At 37.3% G+C, this 15,414-nt stretch overlaps 1 protein-coding gene, 1 long non-coding RNA gene and 1 pseudogene across 4 annotated transcripts in view; 1 reads left to right on the top strand and 2 right to left on the bottom strand.

Annotated features, from left to right (window-relative positions):
- The window catches only part of LOC309506215 (NACHT, LRR and PYD domains-containing protein 12-like), a 239,496-nt pseudogene that overhangs the window by 27,131 nt on the left and 196,951 nt on the right, over positions 1-15,414 (bottom strand). The window contains exons 12-13 of the transcript XR_014211625.1: positions 854-1,024; positions 4-174 (exon numbers count right to left, since the gene is read on the bottom strand). The product of XR_014211625.1 is annotated as an NACHT, LRR and PYD domains-containing protein 12-like (transcript). The remainder of the gene's footprint in view (positions 1-3; positions 175-853; positions 1,025-15,414) is intronic.
- Positions 1-15,414, top strand: part of LOC309506453 — a 191,062-nt gene that overhangs the window by 50,455 nt on the left and 125,193 nt on the right. The gene's annotated exons all lie outside the window — the stretch shown is intronic.
- LOC309506436 (NACHT, LRR and PYD domains-containing protein 3-like) overlaps positions 1-15,414 on the bottom strand; it is a 271,279-nt gene that overhangs the window by 156,041 nt on the left and 99,824 nt on the right. For both annotated transcript variants that reach the window (XM_082180383.1, XM_082180384.1), the window contains exon 6: positions 9,341-9,457. In XM_082180383.1, the coding sequence (XP_082036509.1) occupies positions 9,341-9,457 (117 nt within the window). The remainder of the gene's footprint in view (positions 1-9,340; positions 9,458-15,414) is intronic.

The following is a 15,414-nucleotide window of genomic DNA, read 5'->3' as shown; positions in this document are numbered from 1 at the left end:
TACCACAGTATCTCCAGTTTACAGTTAGGATCCTCCAGTACAGCAGCGAGACGTTTCACTGAATCTCCTAGTTTACTCTGTGACAGACTCAGTTTTCTCAGGTGTGAGGGGTTTAATCTCAGAGCTGAAGTCAGAGCAGCACAACCTTCATCTGTGAGATCACAATCCCTCAACCTGTAGAGAACAATGACACACTCTTCAATCTCTCAGTTATTCATATCTCAGTATCCATGCGAACTGGAATCATAGTACATCTGTTTTTTAAAAATCATATAATTATGTTCTTTTTGCAGAACCTTTCACCCCCTTTAAATGAATGGATGATATTTAAAAAATATTCAGTGCAAGGAGAGAACAAAGCAAAAAGAACTAGTTATTTGATCCTACTTGATCATTTTCATTTTGTGTTACGTGAGCACTAGATCTCTGAAAGTTTTTCCAGACGGTCCAATCTGGGTCAGACAAACAATCTTCCCCTTCATTAAAAATCAATGAATCAATGAAGATCAGAAAAATAAACATTCAACATCGCTCTTTCTCTCAGTAGTCTGTAAGAAACTATGGTCACTAAAATCTGTCTTTATGTGACTGAGCTGGATAGTTGTTCCTCTTCAAACCCTTCAATACACTGACATTCTGTGTTTTTCTTAAAGTCTCTTTAAAGTCAAGAAACTGAAATGTTGATTATGTGTGAAAGTGTATGTTTAAATGCGACTCTCAGTCCTGCAGTTTCATGTTACTGAGGATCAGCTCATGTGTTCAATCATTTACAGCTTAATCAGCTCACAGCAACAGAAAGAGACTGAACACTTCAAATATACTTTTCATATGTGAGAGTCAAATATGATCTTACCACAGTATCTCTAGTTTACAGTGAGGATCCTCCAGTACAGCAGAGAGCTGCGTGGCTGAATCTCCTATTTTATTCCCAGACAGACCCAGATCTCTCAGGTGTGAGGGGTTTGATCTCAGAGCTGAAGCCAGAGCAGCACAACCTTCATCTGTGACGGCACAATCATGCAACCTGTAGAGAACAATGACACTCTTCACTCTCTCAGTTCAGATCAGTTTAACATGTACAAAAAATAAACTGACTAACCTTGATATACAAGTCATAATTCTATACAGACTATTAAATATTTCTAGTTGATCACTGTCATAAAAAAAACAATAAAAAATTATAAATTCAAAAAGCTTGTAACACGTGCTTCAAAAATCCAAATTTAAATAGGAAGTTTAATAATAAAAGAGAAAAATCTTCATCTGCTATGTTTGTTAATCACTGGTAATTACTTTGTTGTGGTGAAGGATAAAAGAAAATCAACTTATTGTAAAAGTGATTTAGATTTTAGACTCAGTACAAAAAAAAGTTGATAATTATTAACCCTTTAAAAAAAGAGAGGCAAGTAAAGGAGTATTAATTAAACTACCAGAAGCAACTGAATCTGCTAAACCAGCCTAAACATGGTTTGATTATCATAATTGGTGTCCCTGCTTGGTTCAGGCTAGTCTGAGAGTTTTAGAGAGTTCCCTTTCAGTCGGTCACTCTCAACGTTATGTTGGATGACTGACAAATAGGAATCTCGCTAGAGAGGTCTAAAACGAGTCAATGCACATTGGCATGCGATATTTGCATCAGCTGGGCTGCATCGCAGCACGCGCATATGAGCAGCAGGTGCAACGCATTCTTCAGCTTTTCGCTTCAGAGACGAGGGGTTCATTTGTTCCTGTCTCTAATCTGCAAGCAGTGTTTTCTAAAGGAGCCAGTTCTCAAGGAAGAACTTTCTTTCGGTCTTTCCTTCCTGCAGCACGGGTTGGAGCGAAGGCTGTCTCCCTCCACCCTCAAAGTTTATGCTGCTGGTATTTCCACATATCACGGCCCCATAGGACGCAAGTCAGTTGGGAAGCATGACCTAGTCATTAGGTGCTGGTTGCATTGGCCTCCATCAAGAGGGTAGGGGACCTGCATTTTTGGCCGACCAATCGAGCCTAGAGTTTGGGCCGGGTGACGCCCACGTTGAACTGAGTCCCTGGCCTGGCTATGTGCCCAAGGTTCCTACCACTCCCTTCAGGCGGAGCATCTGGCGACAGGCCTATATCCCGCTGAATCCTTGAGAACCGGGTCTAGGCTGGGTGCCATTTATGTGACCCTGGGGGGATCCCATATGTTGCTTTTTTCCACTGTTGCTCCTAAACTGAAGCCTGTGTCTTTCCCTTGGGAGAACCCATCTCTTAGGACATTAGTGTCACCCCATTAATTCTATATGCAAATAACCCCACAGGGTTAGTCCATATTTTATGGGCACATTCAGCAGGTTAACTTGGGAGATTAGCAGATATAAGAATGGTGGTGGTTGTCAAAAACATGACTCCCAGACAGTGTTAATTTAGTCAATGTCAAATGAACTTACATAAATGGTCATTAACTACGGGTTTTTTATTTCATTACCAATAACAAAGACAATAGGGATAATAAAAAGGGGTGTATAGTATACCCTAACCCTCAACTTTAAACACCACTTTAACCACAAACTATTTTACTGCATGTCATATTATCATTGATCTAACAATGTTTTGAAGAAGTAAATCCCAAATAATACTCAATAATAACAGGGACTGCCATTTGAGCTGCCCAAGCTGAAGCTGAACAGTGAATGAACACTGGAAAACAGTGTCACTTTGCCAAAGATTTAACTCATCCAAATAAAACCTAAACACATTATGAATCATATACACATTAATCACATTATATACACAGAACATAAACAATCTTAGAACTTCACAAAATGACAAATGAAAGTGAAATGAACTGTAATAATAAGCATAACTGTAAAGTTCAGTGCTTTCCATAGCAATGCACCAAAACATGTCTGAAGAATTCACAACATTATAATTGAAGGATTTGATTCTCAACAGCAACCTGTGAGTCTGTTGCTACAAGAGAGCAACCATACATTTGTGTTGTTTTGTTTTTAATTCATGAATTTTTTATCATTTACAGAATAATTTTTCATTAAATAATTTAATTGTTCCTTTCAATGCTTGCTATTGTTATTGAATCTTATGATTGTGTGGTTTTAAGGGATATTTATTAGAGGTCGACCGATTTATCGGTTTTGCCGATATATCGGTACCAATAGTTGATTGGTGGAACTATTGGTATCGGCAAAAATCCACACCGATAGTTTTTCGGGTTGCGTCCGTTGCTGGAGCGGCTGAGAAGGGTGCGCAGTCATTACACAGTCTCAGAGTGCTGAGAAGAGACTGCTGGCATTATACAGGGGTGCGTTTCCCGAAAGCATCGTTAGCCAACTATGGTCGCAAGTTCCCTCGTTGCCAATAGAGTTCAATGGACATTGCGATGAACTTGCGACCATAGTTGGCCAACGATGCTTTTGGGAAACGCACCCCAGAGCGAGAGCGGCCTCTAGAGGGCAAATAAAAACTATCACTGGCTGAATTGTTTACGTTAACACGTGAGGCTGCACGCAGCACAGAGATCACAAGCTGCACGGAGAGCACTGACACTTCAGATGCGCATTTAAAACACAGACAGCTAAACGGTATGAATACAGAACACTAAAGTAGGCTACATATTGCCAAATCATTAGCCTATAAAGTAATTAATTTGTTGACTAGATGCTGCATTAGCAGAGAAAGAAAAGAAGTAGGCCTATGTTTGCCGTTGAGGCTGAGAGGACTAACATTAGTAGTGGCTACCCTAAGCGATTAAAACAATGTGACAAAAACACACGCAAACCTGACCCCAATGTTTTATGTCGCAATTGTTACCATCTATTTGCATTAGTTTATATCCAGCTGGTCACTTTTATGCATTCATTAGCCGGCGACGTGATTGCTTTCTCATCATTAATATGTTCATGTAGCCACAGAAACATTAACAAATCAGAAACGCATTTGATTTAAGTTATTTTTTATCACTTCAATACATATTGTTATTTTGATTAAAGTGTTCTAAAATAGAAGCAAATAAAGTGAGATACTATACATGTAATATAGGTCTACATTTATGTAATTTTAATGCTCTGGCCTTTGCAGATATTTAAATATGGCCATCTTTAATCATGACTCTTTGGATAAAAGGTCAGAGTGCTCTGATTGGCCAGCAGACCCAGTGCGTTGTGATTGGCCAAATACCTCAAGCGTGTGTCAGAAATGTAACGGCCATAATCACAAGCTTCCGCTTCCAAGGCCTTAAGCAATTGTAAACACAGTTAACAATATTGTCGGATTACCGTATCATTTTGCACAACCGATCGTTCGGAACCGACTTTGCAAGCACGACTTGATCAGAACATTTCACAATGGTAAGTAGTCTTTGTACTCTCCCAGGTTCAGGAAGCTGTCCTCTGTAAAATGTGCTGTGCACAAGCAAACATTTGGGTTGTACTGCTCAGGAACAGCTTTATAACAAAATCCTAAGCTCTGATTAAAGCCAAGTGCACGCTGTGCGCTTTGTATAGTCCTTCGATTGTTCCTTGTCAGACTGTACGAACATGATCCTCGCTGTAAACGTCACACTGTAAGATCTCAGTTGTCATTAATGTCAGACTGTACGACAGTCAAGAGCCGTTTTTAATGCGTAACGCTCGCCAAAATGCAACCTAGCCTAGGGTATTTTTGTTAATCTACCCGAGGCAAACTTTCGTTTAAAAGCATAATTAGAGTGGAAACGTTAAAAACGGACGCACGCAAGAACTTGTCCAGAATTTTACATCATCAATCAATGACACGTTCGGTGACGTGAGCTGCATTACACGCTGGATTGAAATGGAGGCTACAAAGAAATCTTAAACATTCATTTTGATCATGACTTGTCTTAAAAAACGAAGACAATTTGATGGTCGTTGTATAAGTCACACTGCAGGACTGTGAGTCAAGTCTTCTGACACTGCCAGAATTTCATCGGAGGTAAAATTCGATCGCAATGGTCATTAATCGGCTGTCAGTGAACATGTCAAACTAACAGTCAAAGACTTCAGTTTTTGGCCTAGGATCAGAGGAACCTTTTAGGTTTTGCAAAATTTGTCCCTGATGGCCAAATCGTGGCCAAAATCGTACCTGGCTTAACATCTGAAAGAGTCTCCACGGCATGATGACAACACTAAAATTCACTGAAGTCTCGTCTTCTGTCTTTGCGTATGCCTTTGGGCAGGCATTATGCTAATATTTCACATTGTGATGTTGACATTTGAAGAACTAATATCTGGACTCTAAAGGCGGTGCGACACGGTGCGAGTTCTGAGACTCGGGAGGTCGTGAGATATTGCACACATTATGAGTCAGTTAACCTGATAATCGCGTCAAAGCAGCTGGTATATGGTATACATATCATTTTATTCCGAGCCGGTGGCAATCATGTGAGCTTTCGTGCTAAACACAGAGACTAGAGCTTTCAATGTTGCAGGCAGCTATAGCTTCAGATAGAAAAATGACAGAAATGTGTGTGCAAATGATTTGTTGAAAAGCAGAGAACAGTAACCATTCCTTTCAACATAAATAACTTGAGAGAAAGAGAGAGAGGCGTGTGTGTGTGTGTGTGTGTGTGTGTGTGTGTGTGTGTGTGTGTACACTGTATGGTTGCAGCCACTGAGCTATAGCCTCATCGATAGCCTGTGACATGGTTGTCTATGATTTGGCAATTGGGGATTAGCCCATACGCTGGGGAAAGTCGGGCCAACTCCCTGAATTTTTTAAACATGTTTATACATTATCGGGAGGTGCTCGTAACATGCTCAGCTCGTAATTCCTCTCACACACATAATGCATAGAAAAATCTGCGGTTTTGAAAATACCCGTGTTCGTTTGGACAGGGCCTTATAAAGCAACTGAAGCTTCAGTAAATGTTTGGTGGGTGAAAAACAGGAGCAACATGTCATGTGATGTGATGGAGATGAACGAAATGAAATTCACCTTCAGTCTTTTGTGCTGAGATTTAGTGTGTTTAAAGAACAGCCCTAAAAATTACAATAAAGGACACTTCTTACCGAGGACAAAGATATATGTGAATATCGGAGAGATGATCTTACCTCAGTATCTCCAGTTTACAGCGAGGATCCTCCAGTACAGCAGAGAGAAGCTTCACTGAATTTGATATTTTATTCTCAGACAGATCCAGTACTCTCAGGTGTTCAGGGTTTGATCTCAGAGCTGAAGTCAGAGCAGCAACACCTTCATCTGTGAGATCACAACTCCTCAACCTGTAGAGAACAATGATACACTCTAAACTCTCTCAGTTCAGATCAGATCAGTTTAACAGTGAATCCATTATTAAAGAGAAAGTTCAAACTTAAAGCAAAAATCTATATGTTTGATGGATCAATTAAGAAAGAAAGATAAATAATATTTCCTTATTGCACAATGTCATTGGTTTAAAAAATGACAAATATTTCAATTCCTTTTTTATTTGCAAAAACATTTTAATAACTGATACCTGAAAACATATGACCACTAAACTCTAGACAGTATCTGCAGCACTGGAGATTTCTGAACTTTTATTTTCCTAATGTTTTAACAGTGAAGTGATTGTTCTGATTGATACTTACTGAACTGATCTAGATTCTTTAATCACAGGAAGAAGCTTCAGAAGAACCTTTAGTTTTTCAGTTTTATTGTCTCCTCCAACAAAATCATTCATATCAAACTTGTCCAGCTTCTCCTCTGATGTCAACAACACAAAGACTACAGCTGACCACTGAGATGAAGAGAGTTTGGCTTCCTTTATTGTTCCAGATTGCAGATACTGTTGTATTTCCTCCACTAGTGAATGATCACCCAGTTCATTCAGACAGTGGAACAGATTGATGGATTTCTCTGGAGAGTCAATGGTCCTGATCTTCTTCTTGATGTACTCAACTGTTTTCTTATTGCTGTCAGATCTTCTTGTCTGTTTCATTAGTCTTTGTAGGAGAATCTGATGAGACTCCACTGACAGACCCAGAAGAAACCGCAGGAAAAGATCCAGATGTCCATTTTTACTCTGTAGAGCCTCATCCACAGCTCTCTGATGCAGCTCAGATAATGAAACATGTTCTTCTGGTGAACTGAGCTGAAACCAGTCCTTGACTTTAGCCCGCAAACTCTGTTTGGTAATTGAGTCAAACACATTTCTGTTGTTGTTTATACAGGAGAGATGCACATATAGAGCCGCTAGATGTTCCTGAACACTCAGATGAACAAAGCAGAAGACTTTCCCCTGATACCAGCCAGACTCCTCTCTGAAGATCTGAGTGCACAATCCTGAGTAAACTGATGCTTCTGTCACATCAATGCCACACTCTCTCAGGTCTTCCTCATAGAAGATCACATTGCCTTTCACAAGCTGCTGAAAAGCCAGTTTCCCCAGTTTGAGGATCATGTCTTCATCTGTCACGTTCTGCTCATAGTCCTTCTCATGTTTGAAGTTGGTCTGAAGGATCAGGAAGTGTGTGTACATCTGAGTGAGAGTCTTGGGAATCTCTCCACTCTCTGCTTCACTCAACATCTTCTCCAGAACAGTGGCTGATATCCAGCAGAACACTGGGATGTGGCACATGATGTAGAGGCTCCTTGATGACTTCAGGTGTGTGATGATTGTATCGGCCAGACTCTGATCACTGATTCTCTTCCTGAAGTATTCCTCCTTCTGTGGATCATTGAAGCCTCGTACCTCTGTCACTCGATGGACACACTCAGAGGGGACGAGATCGGCTGCTGCTGGTCTGGAGGTGATCCAGATGAGAGCAGAGGGAAGCAGATTCCCCACAATGAGGTTCGTCAGCAGCACGTCCACTGAGGTCTCTTTGGTCTGATCCCGTAGAATCTCATTGTTGTGGAAGTTTAAGGGAAAACGACACTCATCCAGACCATCAAAGATGAACATCACTTTATATTTGTCACTGGATATTTCCATTTCTTTAGTTTCAGGGAAAAAGACATGAAGGAGATCTGAAAGACTGAGTGTTTTGTCCTTCATCAGATTGATCTCTCTGAAAGGAAGTGGAAATATGAGCTGGACGTCCTGATTCTCTTTCTCTTCAGCCCAGTCCAGGATGAACTTCTGCACAGAGACTGTTTTCCCAATGCCAGCGACTCCCTTTGTCAGCACAGTTCTGATGGGTTTGTCTTGTCCAGGTAAAGGTCTAAAGATGTCACTGCATTTGATCGGTGTGTCCTCTGTTGCTGCTCTCCTGGATTGTGTCTCAATCTGTCTCACCTCATGTTCATTACTGATCTCTCCACTCTCACTCTCTGTGATGTAGAGCTCTGTGTAAATCTCATTCAGGAGTGTTGGGTTTCCCTGCTGTGCCGTTCCCTCAAACAGACACTCAAACTTCTTCCTCAGACTTGATCTAAATGTGTTGAGAACTTTATGGCTGTAAAATTAAAATACCACATTATTACATGAGTCTAGGTGGTCCACGTTTTAAAGCAGTTGAAGTGTAATGAATTATTGATTTCAATTATTGATCATATCATTGATTATAAACTATCAATTTATAATAGTTTATAAACTATTATAAATTGTAGTTTTATAATACAATTACAATTATTGTAAATAACACCCCCCCCCCCCCCCCCAAAAAATGGTTTTAAGTCAGTTATTTATATCTTTTGCTGTAGTGTGTCAGTAGGAAATATCAGTTTACATTCCCAAACATTCTTTTTGCCATTAATTGTAATAATCCAGTGAGCTTTGTGTATGCACAAGGAATCTGACAACAGCCAAGATGATCTGATCTCACCATCATCGAGTCCGTCTGTGATTACAGGAAGAAACAGAAAAAACTGAGACAGACTAAATCCAAAAGAACTGCGGGAACGTCTCCAAGGGGTATTAACATGCCTAAGACTTTTGCACAGTACTGTATATGATGAATCTTTGCAGCATCAAAACCTTGTACATTACCTGTCGCCAGGATGCATGCTTTCATTAAAGTCTTGTGGTTGATTCATAGACTTTTCGTATTTCATTTTATCACAGATGGGTTCAGTAACATCTGGTCTGGATTGCAGGATTCGCCTTAAACAGCATGAAGAGGATAAATAATCAAATACTTTCATATTTTGATTTGATACTACAGTTTAGATGCTGTTATTTTATTAGAAATAAAAAATGTATAGTTTCGAGTGGTGATAAAATGATGGTAAACACACATTCAATTTGCCCAATTTCTATGTAGCTTGGCCATAAACAGTTGATACAGTGAGGTTCATGAACTAGAGTACTTGATGGAAAAATATTTATACTAATTATTAGTAATAAAAGCAATAATACTCAAATTAATAAACTACAAAATAGAAAATTTTAAAAATGTTTTACTGAAATTAAAAGTAACACCTGAGATTTGGCTGTGTTTCTTCACCCTTAAGGTGGGGTGGCTGATCTATAGACCAGTCACTCTTCATGGACACACAGCTGGCCTCTGGAGAATCTGATCTCTTCTGCTGGACTGAACTGTAATACAGCAAATAATAGGGCTTGGTGACATCAGCTGAAAATTGAAGTCGTTTCAGAGGCAAAGCATTTTTTTTATATTTGGATGCATTGCTGAGTCTTTTATTTTATTTTATGTTGTCTTTATTGAGAGTACCTGCATCCTGGAGAAAAATCTCCATCTTCAATTGTTTGTACATGACTCATTCTGTCCTCATGGAGCTGCACTCGTGCATCTGATATACATCTGATCTCCTCCACTGACTATGAATAGAAATGACAGAAACACTGATTAAGACACACTAAACACAACCATAGTAATTCAACTAGAAATGTAGCTACCTGGAATTTTATGAGCCTGAATTTTGTTATAAATGTTGTTATTGGGGTCAACAGAACTTAGTCAGAACACATCCCATTATACATCCTCCTGAGAGCCAGAAAAAAGTTTTTTGAATTCATTACATTGTTTAAAGCATAAGAAACATGCTTTAAACGGGGGGGGGGGGGGGGGGGGGGGGCATGTTTTTTTGTTTGTTTGTTTGTTTTTTCACCCATCAATCAATTTTTAGGTTTCAGGATTTTTTAAACCAAAATTTGATAAAGATGATTCTCAATTATGTTATGAAAGATATAACGGAATGAAATGATATACAATTTTACTTCATGCAGTATGTAGGTAAAATGACCATAAATGGGTAGTCCCATTCAATTCAATGTCCAAAGTAATGGAAATTAAAGATATTAAAGAACTGGATAAGTATAGAGAATGACTTTTATCTCGAGAGATCACATGGAATATGCTGGCGTGAATACGAACAGTGGTCGAGGGATGTTTATAGACTGGATCAAGGTTCAATCGGCTGGATATGGCTTCTATGTTCTTGTGGATAAGGTGGGCCTTTTGGCAAGCTGGATGGATGGTGGATCAACGTGTGTAAAAATGTACTGCTGCAAGATTGAGATAAGGACTCCTGAGGACCTGGATGCTAAGTTAATAGGCCTGTGCTGTGATTGGCTGAAGGTCCATATAAGGAATGTACGAAGAGGCGACAAAAAAGGTTTGATGGAACTTTTTTATGAAAGATCAAAAGGTACTCAAAAGTAAAAGGAGACAGTTGTGTATGAAAAATGTCAGAATCAAAAGATGAATCTTTACTTTTAAGTGATCATAAAGTGCATGATTTTGAATGTGACGTTGACCCAGGAAGACGTGTTTAATTCTAGCAATTCCACTTGTTGTTATTATTCTGAAGAACAATTTGCCGAACAAATAGTTATTGATTCCATGTTTTCGTTAATTCATTTCAACTGCAGGAGCCTCTATAAAAACTTTGATAAGATAAATGATTACTTGCATACTCTCAAGGGACGATTTATGCTAATAGCTTTATCAGAAACAGGGATGCAAGAAGAACGAGGTGTTGTATTCCATATTGATGGATATGAACTGTATCACATTAATAGAACAAATAAGAGATCAGGAGGTGTTGCTTTGTTTGTGAATGAAGATTTAAAATGTAAACAAATGCAGTGTATGACGATGGCAATTGATGATATAATGGAATGCATATCGGTAGAAATTGAGTTGGAAAAGATGAGTAATATAATTGTTATGTGTATATATAGACGACCGGGGTCTCTGATGGAAACATTTATAGAAAAGATGGATGAGTTATTGAGTAAGGTAAACAAAAACAAAACTTTTTTAGTTTGTGGAGATTTCAACATTGATTTATTTAAGGTTACCAAGCAGAAGTCATCCGCTGACTTTCTGGAGTTAATGTACGGAAGAGGGTTATATCCGTTGATTGATAAACCCAGTAGAATTACAGAGCAATCAGCAACTTTAATCGATAATATCGTTATAAACTGCTTTAAAGAAAATATTAAATGTGGATTAGTTATAAATGATGTAAGTGATCACTTGCCAATTTTTGTTACTTTTACTTGGCAATTAAAAAGAAGTAAAGAGAAGATAGGGTGTAGACTTGTAAGAGTAAGAAATGATGATGCTATAAATAGGTTTCGGAATGATCTCCTAAATGAAGAATGGGAAGGGGTGTATGTGGAGGATGTTGATGCTGCCTATAATGCTTTTTTGAAAATGTATATAACATATTATGATAAACATTGTCCAATAGTGGTACACAAACAAAAAGCAAATGAAAACAGAAAGCCATGGGTATCAAAAGGATTGATGCATGCATGCAAAAAGAAAAATAAACTTCATAGAAATTTTATAAAATATAGAACAAATACTGCTGAAATGAAATATAAGGTGTATAAAAATAAGCTAGTATTAATTATGAGACAGGCTAAGAAGGATTATTATAATAAACTGTTGGATGATAATAAAAATAACATAAAAGGTACATGGAACATTCTGAATAATGTAATGGGTAACAAAACAGCACACACAGCCCTGCCTGATCATTTTATTTATAATAATAAGACACTGCAGGATTTGAATGAGGTGGCTAATGAATTTAATTCTTTTTTTGTAAATGTGGGGCCAAATCTGGCAGATAGTATCAAGATACATGACACGTCATTACAAAGAGGGTGGAGAGGAGATAGTAGAGTACTGCAGTCAATGTTTTTAGGGGATGTCAGTGAATCAGAAATTATATCTATTGTTTCTAAGTCAAAGAGTAAGACTTCCATTGACTGTGATGGAATAGATATGGTTATATTAAAAAATACAATTGACTGTGTTGTCAAACCCCTTTGTTATATTTTTCATCTTTCCTTTGAAAGGGGTATTTTTCCTGATAGAATGAAGAGGGCAAAAGTTATTCCACTATTTAAAGCAGGAAATAAGCAAAGCTTCAATAACTATAGACCGGTTTCATTACTTTCACAATTTTCAAAAGTACTAGAAAAACGTTTTGTTTATAAGTTGGATAGTTTTTTAGAAAAGCATCACTTGCTGAGTGAAAGCCAGTATGGCTTTAGGCAAAAAAGGTCCACAGCGACTGCCTTAATGAATATTGTTGAAGAAATAACAACAGCAACAGATGAAAAGAAATTCACAGTAGGAGTGTTTATTGATTTGAAAAAGGCATGATACTTTGAATCATGATATTTTACTTTCTAAATTAAGCTTGTATGGAATGAGAGGAATGGCCCTTAATTGGTTGAGAAGTTATTTGCATAACAGGAAACAATATGTACAGTTAACTGATGTCAAATCTGAACTTATGGAAATTAAATGTGGGGTACCACAGGGTTCTATTTTGGGACCTAAACTTTTTCTTTTATATATTAATGACATTTGTGATGTTTCCAAATTATTACAGTTTGTTTTATTTGCAGATGATACTAATTTCTTCAGCTCTGGAAATAATATACAGAAACTAGTAGAATCTATTGAATATGAAATGACAAAACTGAAGAAGAAGAAATGGTTTGATGTAAATAAGTTGTCATAGAATTTAGAAAAGACAAAATTTATGGTCTTTGGAAATAGGAAAATAAATGAATCTGTAGCTTTATCCATAGATGGAGTTGATATTGAGAGAGTGTCGCTTTCTCTGTGTAATTATGGATGATAAGCTATCATGGAAAGCTCACAAAATTTCCCAAAATATTTTTGTTTTAAACAAAGTGAAGGGGGTATTAAATAAGGAAACAATGAAAATACTTTATAGTTCACTCATCGTACCATATTTTATTTATTGCATAGAAGTCTGGGGGAACACATATCAGACAAATATAAAACCTTTATCTATTCTACAGAAGAGAGCTATAAGAATTATTCATAAAGTTAACTATCGAGAACATACAAGCAAATTATTTGCTAATGTCTTGCTCCAGAATTTTAAAGCTAGAAGATTTGGCTAAGTTTCAAACACTAATAATTATGTTTAAAGCAAGACATAAAATCTTACCAGAGAAAATACAACACCTTTATCAGTTAGAAAAAGAGTACAGTAGGAGAAGATATAATTTTAAACATCAATTTGCACGTACAACAATAAAACAAATGTGCCCCTCAGTTATGGGAGTAAAATTGTGGAACTCATTGCATGATAATCTTAAAAGTTGTAGTAATATTGGTCAGTTTAAGTATAAGTATAAACAAAGTATATTCAGTCAGTATTAATATGGTGAGGTCTATGTTGTTTTTGGATTTGTTTTGTTTTGTTTTGTTTTTCTCTATTGGGTCTAGTAATATTGGTCAGTATAAGTATAGATATAAACAGACAAACATGTTTTGTTGTTTTATATGTATTGGATTACTTGTTGTTTTGTTGTCTGGGCATTGCCTGATTTATTATATTGCATGAATGCTGTTAGTTAAACCAACATTGTTTTTTGTCAGTGTAATTTTGGCTGTAAGCTGCTTAAGAAAGGTTATTTTGTTTTTTGGAATAGGGGACAGATATTATAAGAGTTTATCTTCTTTCTGCTCTTTTTTGCACATGGGAATTTAAATTATCTAAAGAAGAAAATGAAATGTTTTGTGTTTTACCATGGAGCAATAAAAATAAATATGAAATATGAAATAAATAATATGAATGTATCTATACACTGTATCTAATCTAACGCACTTTACAAATTGACCCAACTTAAATGGAAATGGGGTTGTATTATGCAATTTTGAAAGTGGTATGTGTAAAATTTGGAGAATATGGTCAATGAAAGGATGCTGTATCAAAGCACAGTTCGAACATCATACGTATAACCATTGCAAACTAACCTTACAGCAAATGCAGAAAGAAACAACTGAAAATAGTTCGTATAGTTTTAGTTTAAATGTGCGGCCTCTAAAAAACAGCGTGGAGGAAAAAATTGAGGATATGTTACAAAAAACATGTAATTAATTATGAATGCTAAAGTGATTTAAACTCAAAACCCCCAAATTAAAATAGACAAGATTAAGATTAGGTGCAATATATTTCGATAACTGTCATCGGCCTCAGTAGGCCCTACTCAAGTTACCAAGAGCTGTAACAGCGATTGATTGTGTACAATGGAGGCTCACCACAATTTACCAATATATGTTCCACCATATATAGGCTACAAGCAATCTTCACTCGTGCTGTTGCGACTAAGAAAGAGATTTGATACTCACTCTTTATTCCATCTTAACAGTGTGACGCAGTTCTTTTTGGTAGGCTAAAATGTCCGGCTCCCAACAAATATTAAACTTTAACATTCGATTTGGACTTTGGTCAAAAAGCAACAGTGGAATAGACCATTGCAGCTTCAGAGGGGAGCTTTCACTAATAAATCTGACTGTCAGTGTTTTACCACAAGGGACATAACTGAACTAAATAACCAAAAGTAAAAATCTAAAAGTTGTTTTGGAAATCAATTTCGATTTTTTAAGAGGCTTATCACAGAAATGTTTGAAATTATTTGTATTATAAAACTTGCGTAGCTGCTCAACCACCGAGCCACATAAATTATTGCAATTATTAAAATATTCCTTACTATAATCCTTACTTTGGATTTGAGTATTTACGTCTATTTTTAATTGCTTGTTTTGATGTATTGTTCAACATACAGTAGTATTAATGACTCATTATAGCCAGAAGGGGGCGTTGTTGCATTATTTTCTAATAGGTTTGAAAAGTTGTCTGGCTGCCAGGGTCTTGTCTGACAGCTGCCAGAGTTCGTGCCAGGTGCCACGGTGAAGGGTGACACCACACACCAGACTTAACAATTACTGTATTTCGTACTGTAGGTCTGTACTTCATATTTAATAACACACAGTACACACATATGTTGTGTAGTGTGTGTGTTATTAAATACAAAGTTCTGGCATGAAACTCTAGATGGTGCAGGCTTATATAGGTCCTTTTACTCACCTGTTCATAATCACATAGTTATCTATAAGGCGCTCTATAGGGTGCAGCTGAGTGGTTCCTACCGCATCAATAGCCAATGAGCTCACTGCTCAACCTTCAAATACTTGGATAGCATTTGCCTTAGCAGTGCAGCGCGCTTTCAGAAAGCCTCCACCTTCC

Source organism: Leuciscus leuciscus (assembly GCF_965113295.1).
Source record: "Leuciscus leuciscus genome assembly, chromosome: 9".
NCBI classification, from domain to species: domain Eukaryota; kingdom Metazoa; phylum Chordata; class Actinopteri; order Cypriniformes; family Leuciscidae; genus Leuciscus; species Leuciscus leuciscus.
Note: the sequence above shows the minus strand (reverse complement) of the source record. Positions and strands in the feature narration are given on the sequence as shown.